Here is a 27,002-nt window from a genome sequence, read left to right on the forward strand (position 1 = left end):
GATGATACCCATTTTGAATTAGTGTTCATTGCTACAAGATAATTCAAATGTTGTTGGCCAAGTTCTGTTGTTTACATTGGTGAAAGTCTTATCTATCGTAGTGAACTAGTGTCGTGGTTTAACCCCAGCCAGCAACTAAGCACCACACAGCCGCTTGCTCACTCCCCCCCCACCCAGTGGGATGGGGGAGAGAATCGGGAAAAAAAAAAAACTCGTGGATTGAGATAAAGCCAGTTTAATAGGACAGAGAGGAAGGAAAAATAATGATGATAATAATAATAATATGACAATAGTAATACTAAAATAATTAAACTATACAAAGCAAGTGGTGCACAATGCAATTGCTCACCACTCGCTGACTGATGCCCAGTTAGTTCCCGAGCCGCAATCTGCCCCTCCCAGCCAGCTCCCCCAGTTTATATACTGGGCATGATGTCATATGGTATGGAATATCCCTTTGGCCAGTTTGGGTCAGCTGTCCTGGCTGTGTCCCCTCCCAGCTTCTTGTGCCCCTCCAGCCTTCTTGCTGGCTGGCCACGAGAAGCTGAAAAATCCTTAACTTAGTATAAACACTACTTAGCAACAACTAAAACCATCAGTGTGTTATCAATATTATTTTCCTACTAAATCCAAAACACGGCACTATACCAGCTACTAGGAAGAAAATTAACCGTGTCCTAGCCGAAACCAGGACAACTAGTTTGGATTTACACTGGTGTAACAAGAACGAACTTGGCCATTGCTCTGTTTTATAAGAGTAATTCTGTGTATGTCTGATGTAGCTGTGTAAATGGGGGTCAGAGGAAAATGTTATAGTAGCTGTTACAGATTGCCTTCTGTCTTCTAATCCTAATGTACTACACCTGTAAATTTTTCCCTTTGTTTTATTGTGGTTTTGTACTCATGGTTGATTTTTTTAATTTCTATTTATTTATTTATTACTCTGGACAGTTTTATTTCTCTTTACCTGTTATTTCCTTTTTAACCTATCTTTACTTTCCCTGTCATCTGATAATTCTGAATTGTTTGTCTGTATATAGCTATAGACATAGATGCCACTGGCTTAGATGCAGAAGAAAATGATATTCCAGCAAACCATCGCTCCCCCAAACCCAGTGCAAACAGTGTAACATCACCCCACTCCAAAGAGAAAAGAATGCCCTTCTTTAAGAAGGTAACACCGACTTCCAAGCTCCCATCTGTCCACCTGCTCACCTGCACTGCGTCACATTTCTAGTCCTGTTAACTGTCTGCGTCCTTTGACAAGCCAATAACATGCATGCTTTGTTGTTCTTTGTTTCTTTTCCATGCTGCTGTAGCTAAGCAGAAGCAGAAATCGGTAAGTTTATATCGACATTACCTGTGTTTATCCTGCCACTGGCATCATTAGCATTATTACCCCAGATTAACGATGCAGCTATTCTAGAATTAAGGAAGAAATGTATCAAGCTGGTAGTGGATTCAGTACAAGAAAACAAACAATCCCAAGTTCAGTGCATCCGTGAAACTCTGCTACTTATCCTTTTTGATGGAATAATGGGACACACTTAGAAGGCCTTCTAAAAGTTTGAGAAATTTATTTCTAACAAATCCGTATAATGCACCTCTCTTGTGCATGTTTGTTCTTTCTATCTCTATCTTTCTCAAGTTTTTTTTTTCCTTATAACACAGTCTATTGAAATCATTATTGGGATCTAATCAGATATCAGATTGTACTTAGAAAACAAATAGTCGAAACCATTGTATTTTTAATTTAGTCAGTATTTAAACTTCTAATTCACTAGGTGCAAATCTGCAGGTGAACAAGACCAGTGTTTGATGGTTTACTTTGAGTTTTTCCTGTTATCATGTATAAATTATCAGCCAAATGTTCTTGCCATCCATCAGTCAGACTTTTTTAGTATCTCCGCTATTGGAAATGGTACTGGTGGTTCCCAGGAGAGCCAATGTCTCTCCATAGATAACCCAGATAACTACAGAATTATGCAATTGGCATCCTGTTACAGCAAACTGCAATACGTTTCTAGGATCTTTGCTGGAATAAGTTATCAAGACATTAGGTAGCAGCCAAACTATGCAGTGAAATACCACATTTCTACTTTTTTGTTTTTAAATCTTTAGTCTTTGTAGCTCTTACTCATTTGTTTTTAACCACTCACTTAAATCTGCAGGTAACAGCAGACTGTTATAGTGCTTATAAACAGTGCCAAGTGGCACTGTTGCCCGTGCTGTGGATGCTCTCAAGTTCAGCAAATAAAACTTTTTCTCTCTCTTTCTTTTCTTCTTGAACTCTTTTAAATAATATTGGATCCTTCTCATTTCCAAAGTCACCAGTATTTGCTTCAGTAGGGTCTGTTAAGTACCATGTCATTCACAGCCCACTATGGAAATCAACAGCAGTTTCTTGCTTCTGAGTAATTTCTTACTTAATCATATTTATAACCAAATATAAATGCTAAGGAAGAATAATACATGTTGACATATATTGGGTGCTATCTGCATAAGCATCTTTTGAAGATGCAGCCTCTAGATGAACCCCCTTGGACCTGGATGGTGGCTAGTCCCATCTCTCTCTTCATGCTGGTGCCTCTTTTCTTCCATATCAGAATCAGTACTGGTTATAGTGGGTATTGTAATACTGACATTTACAGTAAATACTGGATGGGCATCCCAAACTAATCTACGTAGTCAAACCATTGAGCAAAAGCCGTATGGTCAAAACTATGCTAGTTTTTATTCAGAGTTCATATTTGAACTTGAATCTGCAAGTGAAAGCTGTATAGCTCAGTGCCAGTCCCTTAGAAAATATTAGATTCTTTAATGCTAAATTAAAGAACTTGAATGCTTCCATTAGATAACTTTCACTCAATTTTCTGCTGACAGCTTCATTACTTCAAGCTGTAAAGATTAGAGGAAAAAAATGCCTGTTTCGACAGAACAGATTTTAAAAATACCCCATATTCCATCAAATAAGGTCATCTCTGTGCTTTGCCTAATTTTCAAATAGCTGGTTAACTTCTAGCATGAATACCTGTGGCTGAGTCAGCCACATTAAGACAAAGATCTGTTGTATCAGGACACTCATGCTATAAGCACTTACACATCTGTAATTAATTTTTCTTAGGATCTGTCTCTAATACGCTTATCAGATTATTAGTAATATTAGCAAGAACAGTGGAGGGCTGCATTTTGATACTGGCACAGCATAATTGCAGGGTTTTGCTTTGAAATGTGTTGAGTCAGATTCCGCACTGTGTAAAATAAATTCATTTCACATGCTTATGATGCCTTGGGCACTGGTATTCATTCTTATGTTACTAATTATCTGGTGAAGCTACAGGTAACAAAAAATAAGATAAATTACGTTGAAAAACATTCACAAAAATGTTTTCCATGTTTTAGACTGCTTTAGACTGCTGCTTGTGTAGCATTTTGTGCTGTCACTGTATTAATGTCTGTCTTTGTGTTTTTGTGTTTCGGAATGTGTATACTTAATGTTATTGTGAAACACCTTGGGATACGTTAGGTACTGAAACAATGAACAATGACTGTATTCTGTGATCTTGACTGATGTATTTGTACTATGTAGGCATTTGAAAAATAGATCTGCGTGCCTTTTCCCATATCGCCCACATGTTCCTGGGTTTGGATTTCAGTCATTTTTTCCCCAAGACAAAGATAAACTAAACCCTCCCTTACAAACAAAAAACTCTTTCTGATAAGACTCATTCTTGGTGATATATATTGAATAGCCATTTATTAAAGAAAAAAAACCCAGTTTAATTTGTTTGTATTTTATTTTGATAACAATATAAAAAATTCTGCAAACTTTGGAAGCAGGCAATCTTTTTATCTTTGTATTTTAAAATGCTTTTTATAAATTGTGCACAATACATCAGTAAGTGGTTTGGTGAATATCGTGCTAACAGAATCCATTCTTGGGTGGTGACAGGAACTTCCCAAAGTGGAAGGATTGCTATCCCAAGCTCTGTTTATGAAACTTTTATAGAGATACTAACTTGATCAGTCATTATTTTGACTTCATTTGCAAGTGAATTGCAGATGCAAATGTAGAAGTCAGACTATGAGTGCTCCCATGGGAATTTGCAGTGGTGTCACAACATTTTGTCAAGCAGTGGGCAGATCTGAACACGAAAAGAGATGTGTTATGCTTTTTCTGTCCCTTTTTGTTTTATTTTTCTCTTTCATAATTTGCCTACATAAAATTTTGGTGGGAAACAGATGTCACAGCTCTGGAGTCAATCATTTCAAATCATTAACTGTTGGAAATAACCTTTTCAGTTTACCAGTTAGGAATTATGGAGTGGGACCTGTGAATGTCTCCAGAATAACAGTTTTGTAGCTATTCAGAGCAAATATGAAAACGGTAGGAAAACCAAAAGTCAAAGAAAAGCTTTTTCAAAAGAAATCCCTGTTATGTCCTTATCTTGTACTACCAGTTTTTGGGAAAAGTTAATGAATCCATGATTCCTGTGTTGGTGACATCACTGGAAATTCAGAGTTCCTAATATTGTAAGTAATGTGTAACACTTTCTCTAGGTGCTGTGATGCTGAAAGCTTTTTCTGTTTTGCAGACAGAGCACATCCCTCCCTATGATGTAGTGCCTTCTATGCGACCAGTAGTTTTAGTGGGGCCTTCTCTGAAGGGATATGAGGTAAGTGATTGTTGTGAATGGCTTTATTTTGCCAAAAATATTGTGTTTCATTTGTATTTGAATGTTCAAAGGTAGTTAAGCTGAATAACCTAATTTATATCATAGACAAAAATCTAGATAGTTTTATTTCTACTAGGTAGCTGCTTATTTGTATTTTATTTCATATCAGAATTCAGATTAAGAATAAATTACATTCCAATCCTATTGTTCAGATAGAAGATTTACTGTCAGCTTTATTACATGTTATTATTAGCATCAAGTATTATGAGTTTCCTATGTGATTATTAATTTGTTGTTTTTTTCCTTCTAGGTAACAGATATGATGCAAAAAGCATTATTTGATTTTTTAAAACATAGATTCGAAGGGCGGTAAGTACTTTGCAATGCAAATCTACTTGAGTTCAGGTCCTATTTAGGTACTACCAGGTTTTTAAGAAATAATGACATTCTTTTTGTAGAAAATTAGGAATGGCAGCTAATTCCTTGATCAGTGGACTATAGTGTGGATTGGAAGTTTCCTTAGGAGAGCATGCTGAGGCTGTCTTGCAGTGGGAAGTGTTCAGGGGCGTATATTTGTTGAGAGAGGAAAAAAGGATGTCTTCTTGATGACTGTGACATTCACACTCTAAATTGCTAGATATTTATCTACAGATTTAATAAATATGTACTCTTAAAAAGTTATTTTGTTTAAGTATTTTTCAAGTGATATCTCATTAGTGCTTCCTGGGTTCTGTACAAGCTGACAAGGGCCACCATTCCTCCTCAGCTCTGGTTCCTTACAGCGGCATCTAACTTGGAAAGAGTGATATGAGATTCAGACTGTCTAATGTATATGATTGTCAAACTCTTGATCCCTCAAGATGGGAGCTTGGTTTGACAGTAGTGCTGGACTCTATAATGGGAAGTCTCAAAAGGACTGCTGGGGGAGGGGGGGCAGTCCCCCACCTTGCTGAAATATGGTCACCCTTGGTAGCAGACAGGCTGCTCTTCACTGGGTTTTGATCTGAGTGTTGTTACAGCCTGTCCCCCACAGTGTACTAGGCAAGGTCCAATCTGATTTGTAGTTGAGCCTCCAGGCATTACTGTAGTACAAATGTCAAAGGATAATCTGTCTCTAAAAGCAGTGGCATGTTCTGTAATTCAAACATCACGGGCCCACGGACCAGAGACATCAAGTGCATTCTCCACATGTGATTATATTGCTACTGGATCAAGCCCCAGATTAATATGTGCTAGTGGCTTGACATTTGGGGAGAAAAATTGAGAAAACAGGAAGGTCTTGTTATAATATCTGTAACTTCAATGAATGTTCTATTTAGTTTGGAAGCGGACAGAGCAGTAACACTATTCTATCTGTCCTAGTGCTGTCAAACTTTCAAAAGGGAGCTTGAATTTTTCTGTCAATAGCTTCAGCTCTTTAAAATACCAGACAATGTGGTTTAAGCTGATGGATTTTCTCAGTCAGAATGATGATGTTGGTACCTAACCACTTTATATTAGTCCGTCTTTATATTAGTCAGGGTTGTCAAATCTTATATATGTACCTTCAGAACTGGAAGTTAACAAAATAGTGAGTGTTGCAAGCAGAAGAAAGTTATTGCATCTTTATGTCTTAAAGTATTTTAGAGCATATATAATTTCTAGTTGTAGATCCAATTGTGGCAGGGTGAATCCACAAATACTCTCAATACAATTGATGTCTATACTAGCAGATTTGAAGCCTCCCAGACTTCAGTAGCAATCTGAATTGGTACTCAATGTCCTCAACAAATTTGTACAGGAGGTTCTTAGATTCATGCTACTGCTTTTGCTACCACTCTGCTGTCAAGCTGTCCCCACTCTCATTGCAATTGTTTTGCTGTGTGAACATACATACCCTTTGTTTTGAGAGCAGACTTGTTCTTCCTGGTGTTACATATCTCAAAAGACATTAAAATGACCTTAAAAAGACATTAATAGATCTTAAAATGAAAAATCACATTTTTAGAGTGATAAATCTAGCTTTGTTCAATATGCCATAATTGCATTTGAAAAAGGGAAAAACGATTTTCTATTGCATGTAGGAAGGAAGACTGGCAGGAAAACAAAACAAAAACAAAAACAAAAAAACTGTAAAAGTTTGTAGTGTTCATCAATTAGCAGGTAAAAATAACTAATGAGTACCCCAAATTTCATGTTGGATTTTATTTTAAGACTAATGGCATTATCTGTGAGGAGCTGTGCCAGAAATCACAATCTTTGGTTATGTTTTTAGCTTAAGTTAAATCATGCCTAAATTTCCGAAATGACGTTACTAATCAGTATTGTGCAAATAATTCTGTTTTTCTGTATTAACTTCTGGCTTTGTTACATTTTGTAGGGTTTTAGATAAATATATACACGTGTTGAGCTCATTGGGAAATCACCCATTTGGTTACATTTCAGATGAACAGCATCTGACTGTGCTTGCTAGAGAGGAGCCCTCCCTGTTCTTAGCAAATCCATTTCCTCCTTCTAAATTGCAAGTAAAATCATACAAGCAAGAACACGGGAATATCATCAGTCTGATTTAACTCTCAGCGCTGGAAAAATGTGACCCCTAAACCTATTAGACCAGAGAGTTTAAAAGGGAATTTATCCAAAGGGTGCATTTTGACCCTGTAAAGCAAAACAGAGTTAACTGTTTTCCTAGGAAGAAGACTATGCAGAAGGTTATGTAGCAGGTCAGTGCAAACAACTGGAAGTAACCACTTCTTTCTTGGCTCATCTTTTCTCGTAAACACAAAACTGAGCCTGCCAGATACTCCGTCCAGAGTTTTCATTTGCATGCTTCTCTGTGTTGCAGTCTCTGTTTTTAGGTGGCCAGCATATTGCTGGATCTTTCTGGAAAATTATAGATAACTCTTGCACTCTGTTAAAAAACATATGCTGGTAAACTGAACAATAAAAATAAGAGTTATATGGCTGTACTAGTTTCCCTGCTAAGCCTTACCTTTACCTGTTAACTCTGCATATCCCTGTATGTCTTACACGTATGGTTAAAGTAAGGCAGGTTGTCATTCAGTACCTTTCAACAAATTAATCAAAATTAGGGAAAGGAGAAACCAGCCTGTTCATACTGGGGATACTGGTGCAAAGTCTAACCACATCAGGCCTGGAGCCCCCCAGGGAAGTCTCATCTTCTGCAGCACATCTCTGACCTCCTCCTGCCTCACCTCTCCCCAAACACGTGTAGCCTTGTAGTCAGTGGTTGCACTACATTTCGGTACTGTGCAGAAAGGGGGATGTCTTATCAATAGTTCTTGTAACAGTATTAGTTAGGTAAAGTTTCTTCTCTGTTCACGTTGTTCAAAGCATACTGTGCTGCTGAGAAGAAATTGTTTTCCTGTAGTCTTAGCCATCTTCTAGTGTTAAATGAGACTCTCTTTCTCCCCATATCCCTGCAAGATAAATAACATTCTGTTCTATTTTACTGTATTTTATTTTTGCAGTATATCAATTACACGAGTCACAGCAGACATCTCGCTCGCCAAACGCTCAGTATTAAACAATCCCAGTAAGCATGCGATAATAGAGCGATCTAACACAAGATCAAGCTTAGGTAAGTACCTATAATGATGCTATCTACAAATTGGCTGTAAAGTATACTACTCTCAATTCATATGTGTAAGCTAAAAATAGCCTTCTGTCTGCTGTGAGAAAATCACGATTCCCATAATTCAGAAATCCTGGCACTAGAAATAATTTTAAAATCACTACCAGGTAAACTTCATATAGTGCTGATTTTGTTTATCCTGCTTATGTTCAGTTTTCATGTTTTTGCTGTTTGACTCAGTGGGGAGAAGTAGCCATCCATAAGGTAAATAAAATCTGAAGAGATGTTCTTCTGGTTAAATAGAAGTGATGTTTTCAGAATACGTGAAATTATATGGATATTATTGATATTATGCATTATCTTTGATAAGATTACTAGTAGTGATAGCTCCTGCTATTAGACCTGAAAAAAATTATTGAAGTACACATTTTCTGAATTTTGTATCAGTTTAAACTAATGCTGAGGTTGGTACCAAAAATTAAAGATGGAAAAGGAGAGATGTTTTTAAAAAACTATATAGCTCGGTTCATAGCATACATATCTGTCATCTTACATGATTCTTTTTGTACTGAAGCTTGTCCAGTTGTATAAGTAATTAAACATTTATTAGCCAGAAAGAAAAACAAGCTTAGCTGGGAAGATGTAACTAAGTGTCACCATCTACAGTACAGGTGGCTACACTGGAGTTTGTCATCTCAAGGTGTCCTTAGAGTAAACAGGAAGAGGTGGTCACTTTGGCGTCTCGGCTCATGTGGACTGACCTCAGCCTTTCCTCTAGCACGAGGTGTAGTATATCCGAGACGTTGCTGCCGCCGCTGGCTCATTCCCTGTGTAGAGAGACCTGGAGGTAGCCAAGATGAATCCTGCCAGGAGTCTACGTACTCGTGTTAGGGCACTCAGCTGAGATACGGGACACCCAAGTTCAAGTCCCTGCTCAAATACGAAAAAGGACGAACTTGAACTTGAATGTCCTAGATCGCAGGTGAATGCTCCAGCCAGGTTTCTGTCTTTACAAGGCTGCAGATTTCTCTTAGCAGCCTTTGAGAGAGCTTGGTTTCCCCTGAACACAGCATTGTATCTTGAAATCTTGTAAATTTTGTGAAACAGGAAAGGAGTCTCATTCATCCTACTAAATGGGTTCTTTATCAATTTTATAACAAAATTTATGAGTACACCTGTACTTTCACTGCATATTCAACATTTGCGCAATATAGTCATCCTTCTTAGAATGAGCTTCTCTGCCTTAGAATGTTTGACTTCCCTTTCTTGAAAATTTGCTTCTTAAAACCCTTGCTTTCAGCTATGTGGAGGCTGTAAATCTTTACTTGCAAGTAGTCTGAGAGTTTCCAAGTATGTCTTATTTTAAGTGTTTTCAAATATCAAAATGCAATGTACTGTAACAACATAATGAATATCTTTACACACAAGAATATTTATATGTGAATTTCAGTCTTGTCGCCAAAGTCTGTTTAATAATCTAATGAAAAGATAAAGTGTCACTTGTTTTGAATAGAACTGAAAATTCGTAATAAGGATGGAGGTCACCCAGTCGTGGAAGAAACAGAACCATGGTGATTAATTTCCCAACCTGAACATGTGCAATTTTGAAAAGCATGTGCAATTTTGTGCAATACTGCACAAATATATGCAGCAGTAAAAAGCATATCGTCTATTCCTCATGCTAAAATATTTTCATATATGTAAAACAGCTATCACAAAAATTTATACAGGAAAAAAAAATCTATAAAAAATAAATGCAGTCCAATCGTGTACACCTTTATCTCATGGAGAACCTTACCCTTAAGAACATCAACATCTTGTCTTTGGGTCAAGGTATTTTTTTGATAGAGGTATTTAAAATGGAAGTTCTGACAGAACCTCAGTTGGAGACACCCAAAAGATGACAGTGATTATGTATATATGTAAATATATGGATAGATAGATATGTCTCTCTAGTTTTTGTAACAGGCCTATTATTATTACCTAAGATTTCCTGCTACATATCAGGTTTTCAGGTGCTTATAATTGTTCTAAAAATTAACTGATTTATAAAATCATTTTGAATTATCTTGGGAAATATTAGTTAGAGCAACTAGGTCATTTTAACAATGAAGTTAGGGCAAAAATTAATTTTACATATATTAAAATATTCTCAAAACCTTTTCTTTCAGAAGCTGTAATACTCCCATACTTCTAATAATCTAGCAGGGTTTTGAAATTTGGTAGTGAATTGAACATTATTTTATTCACATGTTTCTGGGCATTTTTTAGGAAAACAATGAGAAAACTTGACCAAATTATTATAAGCTGCCGTTAACACATGCCAAGCTTTGCATCTGAATTGCTTAAAGGCTCAGCTCTCCCTGGGTAAGGTTCAGCAATGATGATGAGCAGAACCTGCCCCCGGCAGGCTGGACCAGGACAGCCAAGCAGAACTAAAGCGGGAAGGTGCTCATCTTTCAGCTTTCAATCCCTACTTTGCTGTACAGCATGGAGTATGGAGCAAAAAGTTGTTTATTTTAAAGATGTTCAACTGGAGGAGCACATGGCTGGGCTAAGGGAGAAAGGCAAGTAGTGAAAATCCATTATGGAAAAGGTTGGAGTTACGGAGTAGGAGCTGGGACAGTTGAACCCACTGGTGAAGTACCTCCAGGGTCTGTGCTCCAGACGTGGGGTAAACCATGGGAGGGCAAAAACCAGCCAGGAAGGAAGTCAGGGAAGGAAACGATGTGGTAGCAGTGGGTGGGGAAGAAAACTGAGATAGGGTAAACCAAAATGGAACTGCTTTTGTAAGGCGATGGGAAAACCCTTGTGCAAGGGCAAAAGAAAGAAAATACAAGGAGTGTTACAGCCGGTTCCCTTGCTTGCCTGCAGTGTACCTCAAGGTAGAAATAGAGTCAGAATCAGAAAATATCATTGTAGCCTGCAGGTAAGTGGCCTCTTCTAGCAGTGGTTCACAAAGAAGATGACAACATACCACTGCTGTGAGTACTTAGTTGGCTCAAGTAGCAGAGGTGAGTGGCAATATCACACCATGTATTGGAATTTTTATTTTTCAGTTTGTGTGATGAATTCGCTATAAATCAACAAAAAATGCTATTAAAAGAATATTTTTATGTTTACAAACTCAAGTTGTGCAAAATAAAGGTTAGGAAGTAATAGTAAGAAGGTTAACTGTGCAACTTCTTAGTGTCTTTAGGTTATGTATGCTGTGATTCAGTCTTCGGTTATGTGTTTGCAGACTACTTTTCTACCAGTCCTCTGCCTTAGTTTTTTTTAAAAATGTACAAACTAATGTGAGGAATTGGAATTGCTCAGTGACTTGGTGTTTCGCTTGCTATGAAAATTGTACAATGTATGAGGCAAGAAACTTCAGGAAGGCAAATGAAGTTCTCTAAAAGCACAATAGGGTATTTTCAATTTAAATTTGGGGGGAGCAGGACAGGAAATAGTGATTTGACCAAAACTTTTTGTGGCAGTAAATCAATCCGTTTTAACAGGAAAGATTTCTTGGATCTAAGATTGAATTCCTGATCATAAAGAGGAAACTCCTTCATCACCCATCTTCTACCCACCAAGGAGCTCATACCCCAGTAATTAAAACACACATTTGGGATGTAGGACACGCGGAGTCAAGCTTCTGCTGTATCTGGTTTGGAACAGGGATCTGAATTTCGGTCTTAAGCGTACTGAGCACTGGTCTATCTCTGGTTCAGCAAATGTTGATTCTCTGCTGAAAAAAGGGACAGCCCCAGTGGGAGAGGGGGATCTGCTGCCTATGACCCGATAACCTATAAGCTACAGCACTGCAGCATGATGTGCCATGAGCCTCTCTTCTGAATCCCAGCAGCCTGCACACCTCACCCAGGGCCAACAAGTAGCCCCTTGGCACCACTGAGGGCTCGGTGCCAGAGATGGCACCCTGTAAAGCTCACCAAGGTAGTGCAGAGCATGCCGTGCCTGCGGCGTGGTGACTGCCTGGGCCTGGAGCCAGGGTCGGTGCCAGCGGAGGATGGAGGCACAGAGGGAAGGGGCATCCCCTTGCTCCCGTTCCTGCCGGGCCCCTCCGCACTGCCTCCCACCCTGCCGCCGGCAGTCCTGGCTCACCGAGTCAGAGGTGAGGTGCAGTGCTGAGGGCTGGAAAGGGAGACTCTCTTTTTACTGAATTAACTGAAGAGCCCAATGCAATACCGGCTTTTGCTGCTTCTGATACAGAATTCCTGTATAGTATTGGACTAGTTATTTACAGGCTTTATAAAGATGGCTATTTTTTTCCCAGTGTTTTCTGCATGCCTCAGGCATGATTTGTAGAAGTACTAAGTATTGTGGCTGAAACCAAGATTCAGGCTTTGAACCTATCAAACAATAATGTATGTCATCAAAATCAGCACGTTGCATGGTAATGCACTGATTTGGAAAATGCAGATCGAAAGCAGGCAGTACTTTATGGACTACTGGAGCTACTGTTGGGTACCTTGTGAAATACCAGCCTTATGGCTCCTCATTCCCCAGAATTCCTCTTATTTTAGGCTCTCCTCTTTGCAGACATTTAACTGGGGAGCTATTCTCTTCATTCCCAGCATAGCTCAAAGAATTTTTCCCTTCTCTCAGATCAGTACTGATATCATATACTGACAGTACAGAGCAGCATCAGGAATGTCCTGAGTCTTAGTACTGACTTCTAAAAGAAGCTTCAAGGTTACCTTCTGTTTTGGAAGAAAGAATCCCTGCAAATCGGGATTTCCTTTAGGATAGCTTCCATTTTTCTAGTTTGAATGTAATTTTTACTATGGTAATTACTCTGAAGAATCAGACATTACATTTCTGAAATTGAACCGCCCCAAATTAGTGACAACTGTCATTATTCTTTGTGATTCAACTTTCTATCTGGAAAATACAAATAATTCCAGCTTCTCACCTAACCAGGATGTTTCAAAGTGAAAAAACATTTTATTGCATCAGTGAAATACCACCACAGTAAGTTCCATAAAATAGCCCACAAATAATTTATTCATTCTGTTTTCAGAGAAAGATTAGAACAATACGCTCTAAATGAGATGTGAAACACATATTTGACAATGAAGAGAAAGTAAATGATTCAACAGCTGCTTATCAGTTGACAGTGTATGGAGTTGCGTACTGACTGAGACAGCAGCTCTACAGAAACAACTTTATTATATGTTCCTGAGCATGCTGTCTTATAATACAGACCACAAAAAGTTTGATTTAAGAGAGCTATCTTGGCATTTCCTACTTTATTAGTATTAGCTTTGCAGCCAAATAATGTTCTCTTCTAATACAAGTTTCAGTCATAGATAAATCATTGAGTTGGGACTCAGGTTACATTAGTTCTTTTCTAGTATTTGCTGCAGGTCTGCAGAGGGGTCCTGGGAAGAGAATTCTTTCTCTGCCTACATTTTCCCTTGTATAAAATAAGAATAATAGGGCCTTTTCTCCAAATCACTGCAAATTTGTGCTTTTTTTTTTTTTTTTTTTTTTTGTCTAGACTATCTACAACGACTTAGTTCTGGTCCAGGTATTTAAAAATGGTATTTATTGCGATAAAATTTGATCTTGTTAATGAAAAACAGGGTTTGCTTTGGTTTGTTTTGTTTTGCTGTGAACGGGTCTCCTGGCTGCATGGCTGTGGGACATGGGGGAGATGAGTTGCTGTCTGTCTCTCTCCTCCTTGAACAGTCAGTGGTGCGCGGACTGAGACACATGTATTTATTTCTACATCCGGTATCATTTAAGAACGGCTTTTTATTATAGCAAATATAGCTCCGCAGAACTACTTTATGTTAATCCAAATCCCTCCCCCTTCCAGGTTCAATGGGAAGCTATTCCTTTACTCACCGACCTTTGTGTAGTGTCTAGCAGTAGCTAGACAGTTAAGCTACTGCTTTATCCTTCAGTTATGCTCACGTTTGTGAGCAGCAGTTGTACCTGCAGCAGAGAAGGCTATTTCTTAGACTTTTGAAAATATATTGTTGGTTTTTATGTAAGTATTATTTTAATAAGTGTTCTGTCAATGAGTTAATATAGTACAAAGGTAATGTGCTTGATATATTAATACCAAATACTTTTTTCTGGGAAATAAATGGACCTCTTTTTGAGAACAACTCTTACTTTATCACCCAATATAGGTTTCCAGTATTGTGCATATTGTTCATAATTGTGCATAGCACAGTAAACAGTGGAGTGAGCTCCATCATTTAACAGACAACCCAGAATTAATTTCAAGGAGGCATAAACAAACAATGTGATAATCAGGAGTAGGAATTGCCATGAGGAACTGGATTTACAGGATTATAGGGAAGTCTCAATGGGCTTCATGCTACACACACCTATTGACTGAAAGTTTGCTTCTGTAAAGGAATCTAAAAATAGACTTGGGATTTGACTCATTGGAAACCAATGCTACCACTGAATAGTCTAGTGTAAAATTAACGTATCCAAGGATTTTATAAAAATAGTGTCTGCCTTGTAAATATTTAGGAGGAGAGTACAGTCCTATTCCTCTCCTATATGCAAGCTTGTTTTGTATACAAAGAGAAATGTTTGCTTGTCAATACTTTTATACGTTTAATATGTGAAATGCTAGAACTAAATTTAAGGAAAGGGCAATTGATTCATTTCTTTAAAAGCCTAGAAGAAATCTGTAATTTTGAGAACACTTTTCTCTCCAAGAAGGTACAGTACATGGTTAAATCTCATTCACCAGAAAATCAGTCCCAATTGGCTTAGTTAAATTTCTATATGTACACATGCCATTTGCAGAAACTGCTGAACCAGCTTTGTGCTTTTGCTGCATTTCTTCGTCAAAAGGACCCAAACCTTTTTCTTGTTGTTTCTGTGTATGTTACACTTGTTATAACCTTACCTCATGCTGTATGCTTTGTACAAGAACCTGATTGTCTTGGCTTTTTCTATTCTTTACTTCATTAATGCTCTCCCTTTCCAGATGTTTTGGGTATGTATACAAGCTTGCAAATTACTTTTCCTGCTGTTTTGTGCTCAGTGCTTTATTGTACCTCACAGAACCACCGCGTGTTTCTCGTAACTGGCTCACTGATAGACAAAAGCCAATCCTGTGCTGTGTTGCTAAGTATTTCTTTTAGCAAATCTTGCTGGTTTTCCGTATTTATTTTCAAGTAATTCTAAAAATAAAGTTGAGATTGACAAATAAACACTAAAGATTAGGTTTTCCACTGTAAATTTCTAAGGTGTGTGCACCTAATCTGCATATTCTAACACAGACGTGTGAATGCTGATGTAAAATATGTCATTGTGTGCACGGTAAATCAGTTGCAGTCAAATGGCTGGGAATCTGTTTATTTGCTTTCTATGTGCATATGCAGTAACCTGTCAGGCATTACATGCACCCAATTTGCATGTGCAACTGAGTGCCTACCTTTGGAAACTTGTCTCTAGAAAATGTATAGAGCTCCCATTCACATCATTAGGTTGATATCTCAGAGTTTTGTCTTCTGAAAATTGTCGTGGTTTAACCCCAGCCGGCAGCTAAGCACCACGCAGCCGCTCGCTCACTGCCCCCCCACCCCTGGGATGGGGGAGAGAATCAGGAAAAAAAAACCTCATGAGTTGAGATAAAGACAGTTTAATAGGACAGAAAGGAATGAAAAACAATGATGATAATAATAATATGACAATAGTAATACTAAAAGAATTAAACTATACAAAGCAAGTGGTGCACAATGCAATTGCTCACCACTCGTTGACCGATGCCCAGTTAGTTCCCGAGCCGTAATCCACCCCTCCCAGCCAGCTCCCCCAGTTTATATACTGGGCATGATGTCATATGGTATGGAATAGCTCTTTGGCCAGTTTGGGTCAGCTGTCCTGGCTGTGTCCCCTCCCAGCTTCTTGTGCCCCCTCCAGCCTTCTTGCTGGCTGGGCACGAGAAGCTGAAAAATCCTTGACTTAGTATAAACACTACTTAGCAACAACTAAAACCATCAGTGTGTTATCAACATTATTTTCCTACTAAATCCAAAACATAGCACTATACCAGCTACTAGGAAGAAAATTAACTCTGTCCTAGCCGAAACCAGGACAAAATGAAACATAAATGGTTGAAGAAATAGTAGTGGATTATCAGTGCAAATTTCATCCTTGTATTTTTATTTTCTTGATATCTGTGTGAAAAGCCAGTTGCATGCTTGAAACTATGGTAACAATTTATTACATATATATATATACACACACATTATTTATATGTATGATAATGTTGTTAAGTATTCTCCATATTTGGTAATTTAATGACAGTTGTTGTATATGGTAAGTTTCAAGTAAATGCTTCCCTGACTATAAATTAAAAATAAACTTAAAAGAGTGCTAGCTAAGCCTCATAAAAATCCTTCCATACTTACAGAGGCTGTGGAACAGGAATGCAAAATTGGGATTTAACCAAGAGTGTTTTTCCATTCCAAAGTCTCAAGGATCTAATGTAGTTCAAAGAGAAGAAAAAAGGTGTTCAATGTGTTATGGAAAATCCTGATTGTCCCTTTGTAATTTTATCTTCAAGATAGCTGGGACAAATGTCCAGAACTCTCACTTGCAGTCATTAAATCCTCAGATATCGTAAAGTAATCTGCTAAACCTGAAGCTGCCTTGAACCAGAATGCTGTAATATAGCAGCCAAGAGCTTTTGGGTTATCGTGAGGATGTGGCTACGCTTCTTTTTGCACACAGATGGGGAAAGAGTAGCATGAAGATCCTGAACCTGTTATAATTTATCAGCCTCACATGTCTCAAAATGTTCTTTTATCCTGCTAGGCCAGCCTTGATTTTGTTAACATCTAAGGTCAGAGTCTCCCTAATGAATTCTCCACGTAGTTCTGCGTTAGAAGTTTGGTACTAACTTTCCCATATTCTAACTTACAAATAATTTTTTGATACAGTATTGGCAAAGTATTTTAATGGAATTTCCTGAGTGTTTCCAAAGGATATATGGGGGGGGAGGAATTATCTCTAATTTACAGAAATCAAGAATAGCTCTCAGCAACATGTCACTCTATTTTCTTATGGTACTGCACTGAAATATGTATGATTGATAACGATATTGAAACAAAACATGTGCTAGAGACAAAGCAATATAGCAATGTGTTAGAATAATTTTTAAGGTTATGGATATCTGTATAATAACTAAGATACCTGGATAGGTGAATGAAATATTTTTAGCAAGTTAGCTGTTTGCTTAAGAATACAGTTTGCTTCCCTTAAAACTATTCACACCTGTAGGTTGAATTGATCCAGAATCTTCTCTTTCTCCTAGGCTTATGGAACTGATAAAAAGTTGGTGTCTGTGTCCTCATTTTATCCAAGACTAAGGGTTTGAGTTCAACCAGAATGCAAAGAAGTCTGAGTTCATTTCTGTTCTCTGCTAACAGAGGTGTGAACTCCTAATTTCCATCGCCATGACAGGGCTATGATCACCTTTATTATGGTTGTCAGTCGGTCCTGCTGAGTCTTACGCACTTTACAGAATAATTAAACTTTCCCTGGAGAAAGAACTGGAATCTACGTGTTTTGTCTCCCACTCTAAGCATCAGGCTACAGAGTCAGTATCTCTCCCACTCAGTAAATATGCAAATGTTTTGCGAGTGGCACACCATCAGCAGGAGGGGTTGAATAGCCAGCGATGGAGTGGTTTCACATCCTATCTACGAGAAAGGCTAGGCATTTTTATTTGTGTTTGTTCTAAATAAAACAACAGACCTAGGGAACACTTACTTAGTGTTTATGTATGGACCAGAGCTGTAAAAGCCTATAGCACTGCACTGAGTAATGAGGCATGGTGCAGAAATATCCAAGTTAGTGCCAGCCTGATGTGATGATATCCATTCTGAACTACACAGAGACACTTGCTTGGTCCCCTGAGGAAAATAAATGTTAGACTGCTTCTTTGCCCAGTCTTACTATCCCAATTACTTGCTAACAGAGTGTAGGGGAGCTTAATGATGGGAGCAGCGCTATGCTGCTGCGTGGCACCTTCTGGAGCAGCTGCGGTTCTACCTGGCACAGTCGTCTCAGTGCAGCTCTCCCCTGTGCAGTGCTCATCCACACGTGTTTCTGCTGCAATCTGCTGATTTCAGGCTTTTCCATTCACAGGCCATTAAAATTTACTTCCAGTTTAAACCTGGTATAAGAAGCATCATTCCATGAATGCTATTGTTTTGCTAGCCCAGAGAAACAGAGGAGGAAGTAGATGTTTTCCTGTGCTATTTAGTATTTTTAAATAACACTATCAGTTTTATATTTTCACAGAATTACAGTATTGCATTTCAGGAGATGTTAGTCCATTATAAATAGATCTTGGTTATGTTGAGATTTCCAAACATCACATTGTATCTGTAAATACCACTTGGACGTCTGTGTGCATTCAAGGCCATCTGAATTCTGTCTAAACTGAGCCTCAGCAGGCAGGAAGAGGAAAACCCTATTTTCCTGCAGCACCTCACCCCACAGCTCCTCTTCAGCGGAGCCCAGACGGGAGCGCCAGGCAGAGCAGCAGGCATGCTCCTCTCCTTTCTGCCTTATCCCTCGCAGGAGCCCCATCTGTTAGGCATGAGTAACACATGCAGCCACCTTCCCTGGAAAATATTGTCATCCTCCCCCTCCCACCCTCCCCTTTTTATGTAACAAGCTAGTGGCTAAGGGATGTGGTTGAGACCAGGGAAATAAAAGTATATTCACAAAACTACATTTATGTTAGAAATTTGACTAAAACACCTGTAATCCAGGTATCTTCTGGCCCATTGCCTGAGGACTAAGCTAGAGCATTTATTTGCTCTTACTTGCTTATGTTCCCCTCCAAGGCTTTTTCCTTCTTAGCTGGGTACGCTGGAGGGGGAGGCACAGAGGCTTCTGCTCCCCAGCATTGCCACCGGTGTGGGGTGGGACACATAATCCTGCCTGGAGACCACAGGGCTGAACCTCCCTGGCTGGGGAAGGGATGGAGCCAGCTGCCCCCTGTCCAGCATGACCCCGCTGTTAGCTCCCTGCCTACCCAGAGCAACCCTGGTGCTTGAGGGGAGGAGAGTGGAAGATGAGAAGAAAGAGGCCAAGCATTTATGTACGTGTGGGGTTTCTTACTGCCTTGCTCCGGACTGTAGCTTTCTGGATCACCCTCAGTAGCATCTTGGTCTCTCCACTTTGTATACAGCGAGCACAGGCATCTAATGTAGCCTGGGATAGCCTGCTGTGGCCACGTACCTGCATTCTGGTTAGTGCAATACCTACTGTAGACACTTTGATGATTTTGCCCACAATATAAGCACGTGTATACACACACGTGCTCACAAAGTAAAATTTAAGATTTTAATTCTGTCAGTCAAGCTCATGATTTACTTCTTAATCAAGAGGTGTGTGGGCACAACTCAATAGTCATCGCTTCCTTTTTGTTTTTCTTTTTTCATTTTCTTGGATTTCAGATATGACCTTTATCCATTTCTCAGCAGTTTTTTTGGTGCAATACTTTCTATGTGCTTTTAAGGCGCTGGGGATATATAGCACGTTTGTTTCTTTTGCCTTTGTTTTGGAATTCCTGAGGCTGCCTTAAACTTCTCATTTCTTTAATTATGTTCATGGAATTTAGTGATTAATTATTTTTAAGTAAGTGTGCTTGCATAAAAGAATTAGCATAAGAAAAATCATGGCTACTGATGTCTGTTCTCCTTAATTTATAAAATTATTTGAAAGCCATTTGTGCAAGGTGTTGCTAATCATTTTTATATGGCATGCATTGACATAGTTATGTTCTTTTCATGCTGTATATCTGTAATATCAGGAGCTCTGTTTGGAAAAATAGAATGCTTTGTCTCTGTGGCTGTTGCAGTCGAAGTAATAATTTACAAATCTGTTTCTATGAACAAAACAGTGCCACCGATACCATAGACAAGTAGACAAGCTCAAATTGAATAGGGTATTAAAGTCATACTGTACTCAGTTGACAGTGTGTGAACTTCACTGTTCCTGCTGAAGATCAAAACCTCTTTGCTGCATATAAGCAATATTTTGTGGTTCTAATTTGGCCTTTGCAGGCCAGAAGCATGGCCATTTTGCATCGCATCCCCATCACAAAACTGCAATCTCATCAGGGTCTTCCTAAAACATAGTGCTGATGTAGCCACTGCTCTGTCAAGCTGGGTGTCCTAGTGACTCCTGGCTGCTATGGATGCTTTCTGCCCAGGTTTGAAGGAGGGTTGTGTTTCTCCAACTGTGTAGAGTAGAGAATGTTCTTTTACCATGGCATTGTATAAGTGACCCTAAATTCCACCATAGTTCATCTTGTTATTAGTGAATTGACATAGATGCAATGCAGTGTTGCTGTGTCTTTGCCTTTACTTTAGGTGAGATTATTGTAATGAACTGTTAAAGATTTTTACTTGAAATTCACTTGTAAGGTCCAACTGGTGTAAAGAATATTTGTCTGCCCCCATAATGGGATAAGCCATTTACTTGTACTCTCATTGCACTGAATTTCTATTCATTTCAGGGTACAGTAGGGATATTTGGAATTAATATATGGGAGTAAGTTTAAAGTGCAGTATTTAAAGTTGGCTGGGAGATGTGTACTTCTTGTTTCTTAGAGTTGACCCCCTATTGTATGGAATAAATAGTTGAGTGCTCCTGTCATATAAAATATGTTCCCTTTCTGATTACCAAGGAGGCCATATGAAATAGATTGTAAGGGTCACTTTAAAATTTGATAGCTTGTTTCTGGTTTTGAGTGTTGTAGCTGAGCTGGCAGCGTTTCATGATTGTCACCGTAGATCTAATTATGTTTATGCCTCTCATTATGATTGGCAAATATAATTTATTGGAGTTAACTGTTATAGCCTCACTGTTATGCCTCTCCAGTACATCAGAAGGGACATTATTCTAAGTAGATGATATTCATGGAGGTGGGAAGATTGCTAAGCTATTACTGTGCTGCTTTGAAGATACCACACTGTCATTGTTCTCAGCTCCCTATTTTAACTACCAGTGACATTTGTGTAACTATCCCCACATGACATTTAGGGTTCTTTGCTTACTTTGATCAAAAGTCTGAAAGAAAATTTGTGTTGAATGTCTTATTGGGAAAGAATCTTTACAGGTATAGAATTTGGTTTTTGAGAGATGTTGCTAAATAAAGATGAAAACCAAAGCTGCAGCAGTAGATAAAGCCTTTGCCATCTAATAAGAGAAGCTACTATTATTTAAGTAATTGTAACAATCTTATGTGTAGTAAAAAGTTAGAATACAAGGAAAATTTCAAGCAAAATGCAGGCTTTTCCAGAAGCTGAAGAAGTACTCTAAAGGGACAGGAGATCAGGACCTCTTCAGAAATCTCGGTGGCATTTTTTCCATCCATTCTTGACTGGAGAGGTAGAGGCACAACATATTAGTTCATCAACCATGCAGTGTAGTTCCTTGAACTTTTCTCCTATACCCAAGTTAAGAAAAATAAATACTGAAATACTTTTTAATTGATGGAAAACATATCTCTCCATCTTCAGACTTAGGTGGAAACTATTGGTTCATAGGACCATAGTTACTTGCAATTATTGCCCTGGCTATGTTTCACAATAGAAGATACCCTGAGGCATACTCTGCCCTGGCAAAGGCTTGTTTCAAAAAGTATAGCAGGAAATCTTGTTCACAGAGATGTATTCTATACTGGCAGAAAAGTGCTTCCAGCAGTGTAGCAAATACTGCTTCCCCAGACAAAATTCTGATACACTGGCAAAAAGACAGATTTTGCTAGTTATAAATTGTCTTGAACGAGGGTTTTTAGCAGTCTGGAATGGTCTTAAAATGATACATTAACTGATATTGGTATACTGACTGAAGTGTTGAGCCTGGTTTGAAATTGCAGGAAAGCAATCCAAACTCATCGTCAGAACAGTATAACGAATTACCTCTGATATGTTTATTCTAGTTGTCATTTAGACTTAAATTAGGGATAGACTCTTGACTATCTTCTACTAAATCACTGAGACAATGGTATTCAGTCATTCCAACAATATCTGTATGCAACGAAGTGGCAGAAAATGTAATCGTGAATGTGCCAAGAACCATCAGAAGTTCTGTCTTCAAAAATGTGGTCCTAATTCAGACAGCAGCTGGGCCACAGTGCTTTTATCGACAAGCAGGAAAGCACGCGCCGATGCTTTCCATACCAGCACGCTGTGCACATCTCGCAATGTTCTCTGCTGTAAAAGACTGATTGACATGTACTCAGCCAAAATTGGAGATAACTACAAACAGATGGAGGTGATCTCTAATAGATCCAAAACAATGTCAACCTCCTCCAATAGAGAGCATCATATATAGATTTTCTGATGGCCATTTAAGATGTTACTTCATTTATAAAGTGATTGTAGTAGTCACCTATTGATTTGGAACTGAAAGACTTTGAGCTAAATGGAGACTAGCTGCGATGCTTTGCTCTCTCTTGGAAATTTTGCAGCCTTATCATGGTACCTTATTTATTCAGTTGCTATTCTAAGATAACAAAAATCAATCTCTTCACACCTCTTGAAAGAGACCATTAGCTATAGAAAACTCTCTTTAGCCAGATCAGATGCGCTGTGTTTTCAAGCAAACATAATGCTTGTGCCAGCATAATAGATAAAATGCTGATAGTGTAATTTCAAGAAACTCTCTAAGAAATAAGTTTTTGGTACCTCTTGTTGACATTTAAGTTTCTGTTGGTTATCTTCTAATATTTACTTTGAATGGGCTAGATATCTAATCTGGTTTTGGTTCATGGAGTGTGCACAACCTTTAAAGGGAAACCTATATGAATTACAATCTTGTCTGGCTCTATAACTTTATAGACTTGCACAAATCACCCAACTTCTGTAATTTCTCTGTGAAGTCAGCCTATAGCAAGATTTGAGCAGGACAATGTGATTCCATTTCAAGGATGATTTTGCTATTATAAGATTTAGTTTTGTTTCATTTGGGAATGAAGACAGTTTCTACATCACTTGTGAAAGCAGATGCAGTCCTTCTGTCTTGGAGAGGTTTGCCCTGGAAACTGTTGCCGATCAGGCAGGGTGTGAAGGAGCTGAGAGCATGAGTTACCAGAAGACAAGATGATTTTTTCTGGGAAAATCGCCTTTCCAGAACTCCTGGGGTTGTGATGAGGATACCATAGCATTATTTGGGTTATTGAATTATTTTTTTTTAAATTGTTTTACACATAGTCATCAAATTTTTAATATGGTACCATACTGGGGCCAGTATATGAAGGAAACTCTGTTTTCCAGAGCTTTGGTAAGTTGAAGTAAATGGAAAAACGGGAGCTTCTGCTAATACAGACACCTCAGTACGTCTTAATGCCTATCAGGGGCACTCCAGTTTGAGCAAATTGATTACTACGTAAGATTAAAGTCTGAGCTGAAATTATTTACATGTAGGAAATTAATGGCATAGTAAGATTACCATGTGATGCAGCAAGCATTCTTACCTCTTTTTTTCTTACATACATGGACTGGGGTCTTGTTGGAAAGTATCTCTCCAGGCTGGGATTGCAGGAAGCGGTGGAGGTGAGAGAGGCAGGCAGTGCTGCCTACAAGGGCAAAAAACCAGGGGCAAAATGCTCTCGTTAACATTGCATTCGTTTCCCTAGCGTGCCAGGGACGTGCACGGCTAACAACCCCTGCCAACCTGAGGAGGAGCAACACACCAGTCTACCACATTTTTACATTTCTTAAAACTAATTGCCTTTCAACATTTTCATAACTCTTAATTTTCTACCTATCTGCAGCTGAAGTTCAAAGTGAAATTGAGCGGATTTTTGAATTAGCAAGGACACTGCAGTTGGTAGTGCTTGATGCTGATACCATTAACCACCCAGCTCAACTAAGCAAAACCTCTCTGGCTCCCATTATAGTATACGTAAAGATTTCTTCTCCTAAGGTAAATATTTTACTGATATTCATGCTGTTTCAGTCCTTTTTTTTTTTTTTCCCCTTTTTTTTCGTCTTAAATGCAGATAATCACGTGTCCTCATTAAAGTTCAGAGCTATATATTGTTATTGCTTCCCTTTGGATGGTGAAATATTATTAATCAAAAAAGTATCTTAGCTCTGGTGTTACCAAAACCCATTTTGGAAAAGATGCTGTAGCTCCAATGTTTTTTTAAATTGGGATTGCACTTTTAGTATCAATCATGTAAGTAATGCTTACAGTTTGTTAAATCAAAATAATACAGAAATGAAAGAAAGATTTTCACATAATGAATATCAGACTGATTGGTAAACTTTAACATCTCCTGGTAATGTACTCTTTCATTCTGTGAAAAAAACTGCACAGACCTTGTGAAGAGGCATTTGAAAGACAAGAATGAATTATGGGAAGAGAACTCAGGAGAGCTATTAAAGAATTTCAACTTAGAAACAAACAAAACCAGAAGCAGCAGAGGAAAATAGGAGGGGAACATTTAGTGCTCGTAACAGGAAAGGAGATGTTGGGAAGTAAATGAAAATTAGCTTGTTCTGGATGTAAACAGCATGGGAAATGCTCCTGAAGCCAGCAAATGAAGAATTTGATCTGCTCAAGTGGACAGTTAAAAATGTAAACATTTTAGGTGGTTATATATGTACATTAAGTCCGAACCTGCTCACTTTTATTAATGTCTTATTTTTCACAGGTTTTACAGAGGTTAATAAAATCTCGAGGGAAATCTCAGGCCAAACACCTTAATGTTCAGATGGTGGCAGCTGATAAACTGGCACAGTGTCCTCCCGTGAGTTACTGTTAATTTATGTCTCGTCGTTGAAAGATGCCTTTCTTTTCAGGCACGAGGTTAATTACGTAATTTCTGGGAATGTTTGCCCTCTTCTGGCCATATTTCACTATTGCTTTTTTGCAGAACGCCTCCTGAGGTCTCTGGGCTCTGCAACAAGGGTGCAGGGAAAAACAGTCCTAGTCACAAGCAGTTACTAGGATGTGTGCTGAATACATTCACCGCTCAAACAAGCTGAGCATTTGTTTTACTTGATAATTCTTTGGGGTTATTGGTCTAAAAATGAACCCTCCTAGTGACTGTGCTTTATCTCTGGCAGTTTAGGGTAAGGCCAGTGGTTTGGGTAGCTCCCCTGGGGCATATGTCACCACAGCCCATCACTGCTGGTGTTCTTGGTCACAGTTTTGGCAAAGAGCTGTGGGGTACTGCGTAGCTGATTACTCTGCAGTTCTTCTGTTGATGTGCACTGAAGCAAATTCTCTCAGTTTCCACCTATAGAGTGGAGGTGATGAGACTCCAGCTGTGTTTTAAACATGGCAAGTGTTATTACCTGCATACTCAACTGTCAAGAGTCTGGGTAAGAGACCAGAAGATGAAGGTTCAGTTCAGTTGCAGATATGGCAATTTGCCGTAGTTACAGAGCTGAGTGAGGGGGATGTTTTCATCATTTAAGTTCAAGCATCTCAGTTAAGACACTAGTCTCCTCAGGTCCCCAAGAAGTCAATGAAGAATACTAGAGACCTGTGTAGGCTCTCAAAGCTGCCTTCAGGAGTACTTCTGTCTCCCTGACCAGGGAGGGAGTGGAGGAAACTCGCCTCCTAACTCTAAATGCCTAAAATTAGACCATGTGACTACTCTCTTACCTAATATTTGTATGACACTTGGAAACTGGATGATCTGTATTACTTGTGTTTCTTACTGTTAGTTATTGGTCTTAGTTTGTCTTGGTTTTCTCTTAGTTATTCTAGATACGGGAGTGAATCCCTTTTCTTGCCGCTCCATTTTGTTCCAACAGCTAAAAACTTCAATATTTAACCTTTCTTTCTGGATATTTGAGTTTTAAGATTTGTACGAGCTGCTTCTTCCTATCTTCATTGATTGATTGTGCATTACTAAGTGGAAGTCATGAGGACTTGCTTTAGCAAGTCTAACATTAGTGCTAGTTATGATTGCTGTCTTTTGCATCAATTGCATTAAGAAAAAAAAACAAAAAGGGTGAAATATCTTAACACAAGTATTAGAAATGTGGTTCATTTTTGATGAATGGAAAGGGTGGTCATCAGTGTCTCTAGCTGATCTCCCTTTAGCTGGTGGTTATTCTCACTAAAACCTTTCCTTTATCAGGAAATGTTCGATGTAATTCTCGATGAGAACCAGCTTGAAGATGCTTGTGAGCACCTTGCTGACTATCTGGAAGCCTACTGGAAGGCCACACATCCACCTAGCAGCAATCCTCCTAACCAGCTTCTCACTCGCACACTTGCAACAGCCACTCTTCCTATTAGCCCAGGTCCAAATATCAATTTACAGGTACAGTTTTTATGCCATCTCTTCTTTTTTTATTATCAACTCCTTCCTCTTCCAAAGTACAGTGGTAGTCTGATACTAGAATATGCTGAATATGTCTTACTGTTGTTGATAGAGTTTTTTCAGTAGACATTCACCCATTTTCAGTATAAAAGGCAAATACAGGCCCATTATTGTTGTTGCTATTGCATTCACAGTAGCACGTGTTTGCGTATTGACTAGGGGGCTGGTTTTGAGTCCAAGGACTAAGCCAGCCTGACTGAAAACATATGGTGATGTGAAGTGGAATACTTAAGATTTCGTTGTGCCCAGGACACCGCTGTGCCAGTAATATGCGTACCAGCCACAAGCATTTTTGTAGCTGGCCATATGTAATCCAATCAGAGGAGTAAAACTGGGCTAATACTATGCACGTTACAGCCTCTGGTAGCTCTCTGACTGATGGGCACACTATCGCTAA

At 38.7% G+C, this 27,002-nt stretch overlaps 1 protein-coding gene across 4 annotated transcripts in view; it reads left to right on the plus strand.

Annotated features, from left to right (window-relative positions):
* The window catches only part of CACNB2 (calcium voltage-gated channel auxiliary subunit beta 2), a 262,350-nt gene that overhangs the window by 229,231 nt on the left and 6,117 nt on the right, over positions 1 to 27,002 (plus strand). For 2 of the 4 annotated variants that reach the window (XM_050892249.1, XM_050892251.1), the window contains 7 exons: positions 1,041 to 1,174; positions 4,596 to 4,676; positions 4,987 to 5,045; positions 8,147 to 8,256; positions 24,035 to 24,186; positions 24,920 to 25,015; positions 26,360 to 26,545. In XM_050892249.1, the coding sequence (XP_050748206.1) occupies positions 1,041 to 1,174; positions 4,596 to 4,676; positions 4,987 to 5,045; positions 8,147 to 8,256; positions 24,035 to 24,186; positions 24,920 to 25,015; positions 26,360 to 26,545 (818 nt within the window). Of the gene's footprint in view, positions 1 to 1,040; positions 1,175 to 1,319; positions 1,340 to 4,595; positions 4,677 to 4,986; positions 5,046 to 8,146; positions 8,257 to 24,034; positions 24,187 to 24,919; positions 25,016 to 26,359; positions 26,546 to 27,002 lie in introns of all 4 variants that reach the window. The other 2 variants (XM_050892250.1, XM_050892252.1) reach the window with 1 other exon arrangement.

The sequence above is a fragment of the Gymnogyps californianus genome, chromosome 2 (genome assembly GCF_018139145.2).
Source record: "Gymnogyps californianus isolate 813 chromosome 2, ASM1813914v2, whole genome shotgun sequence".
NCBI classification, from domain to species: Eukaryota; Metazoa; Chordata; class Aves; order Accipitriformes; family Cathartidae; genus Gymnogyps; species Gymnogyps californianus.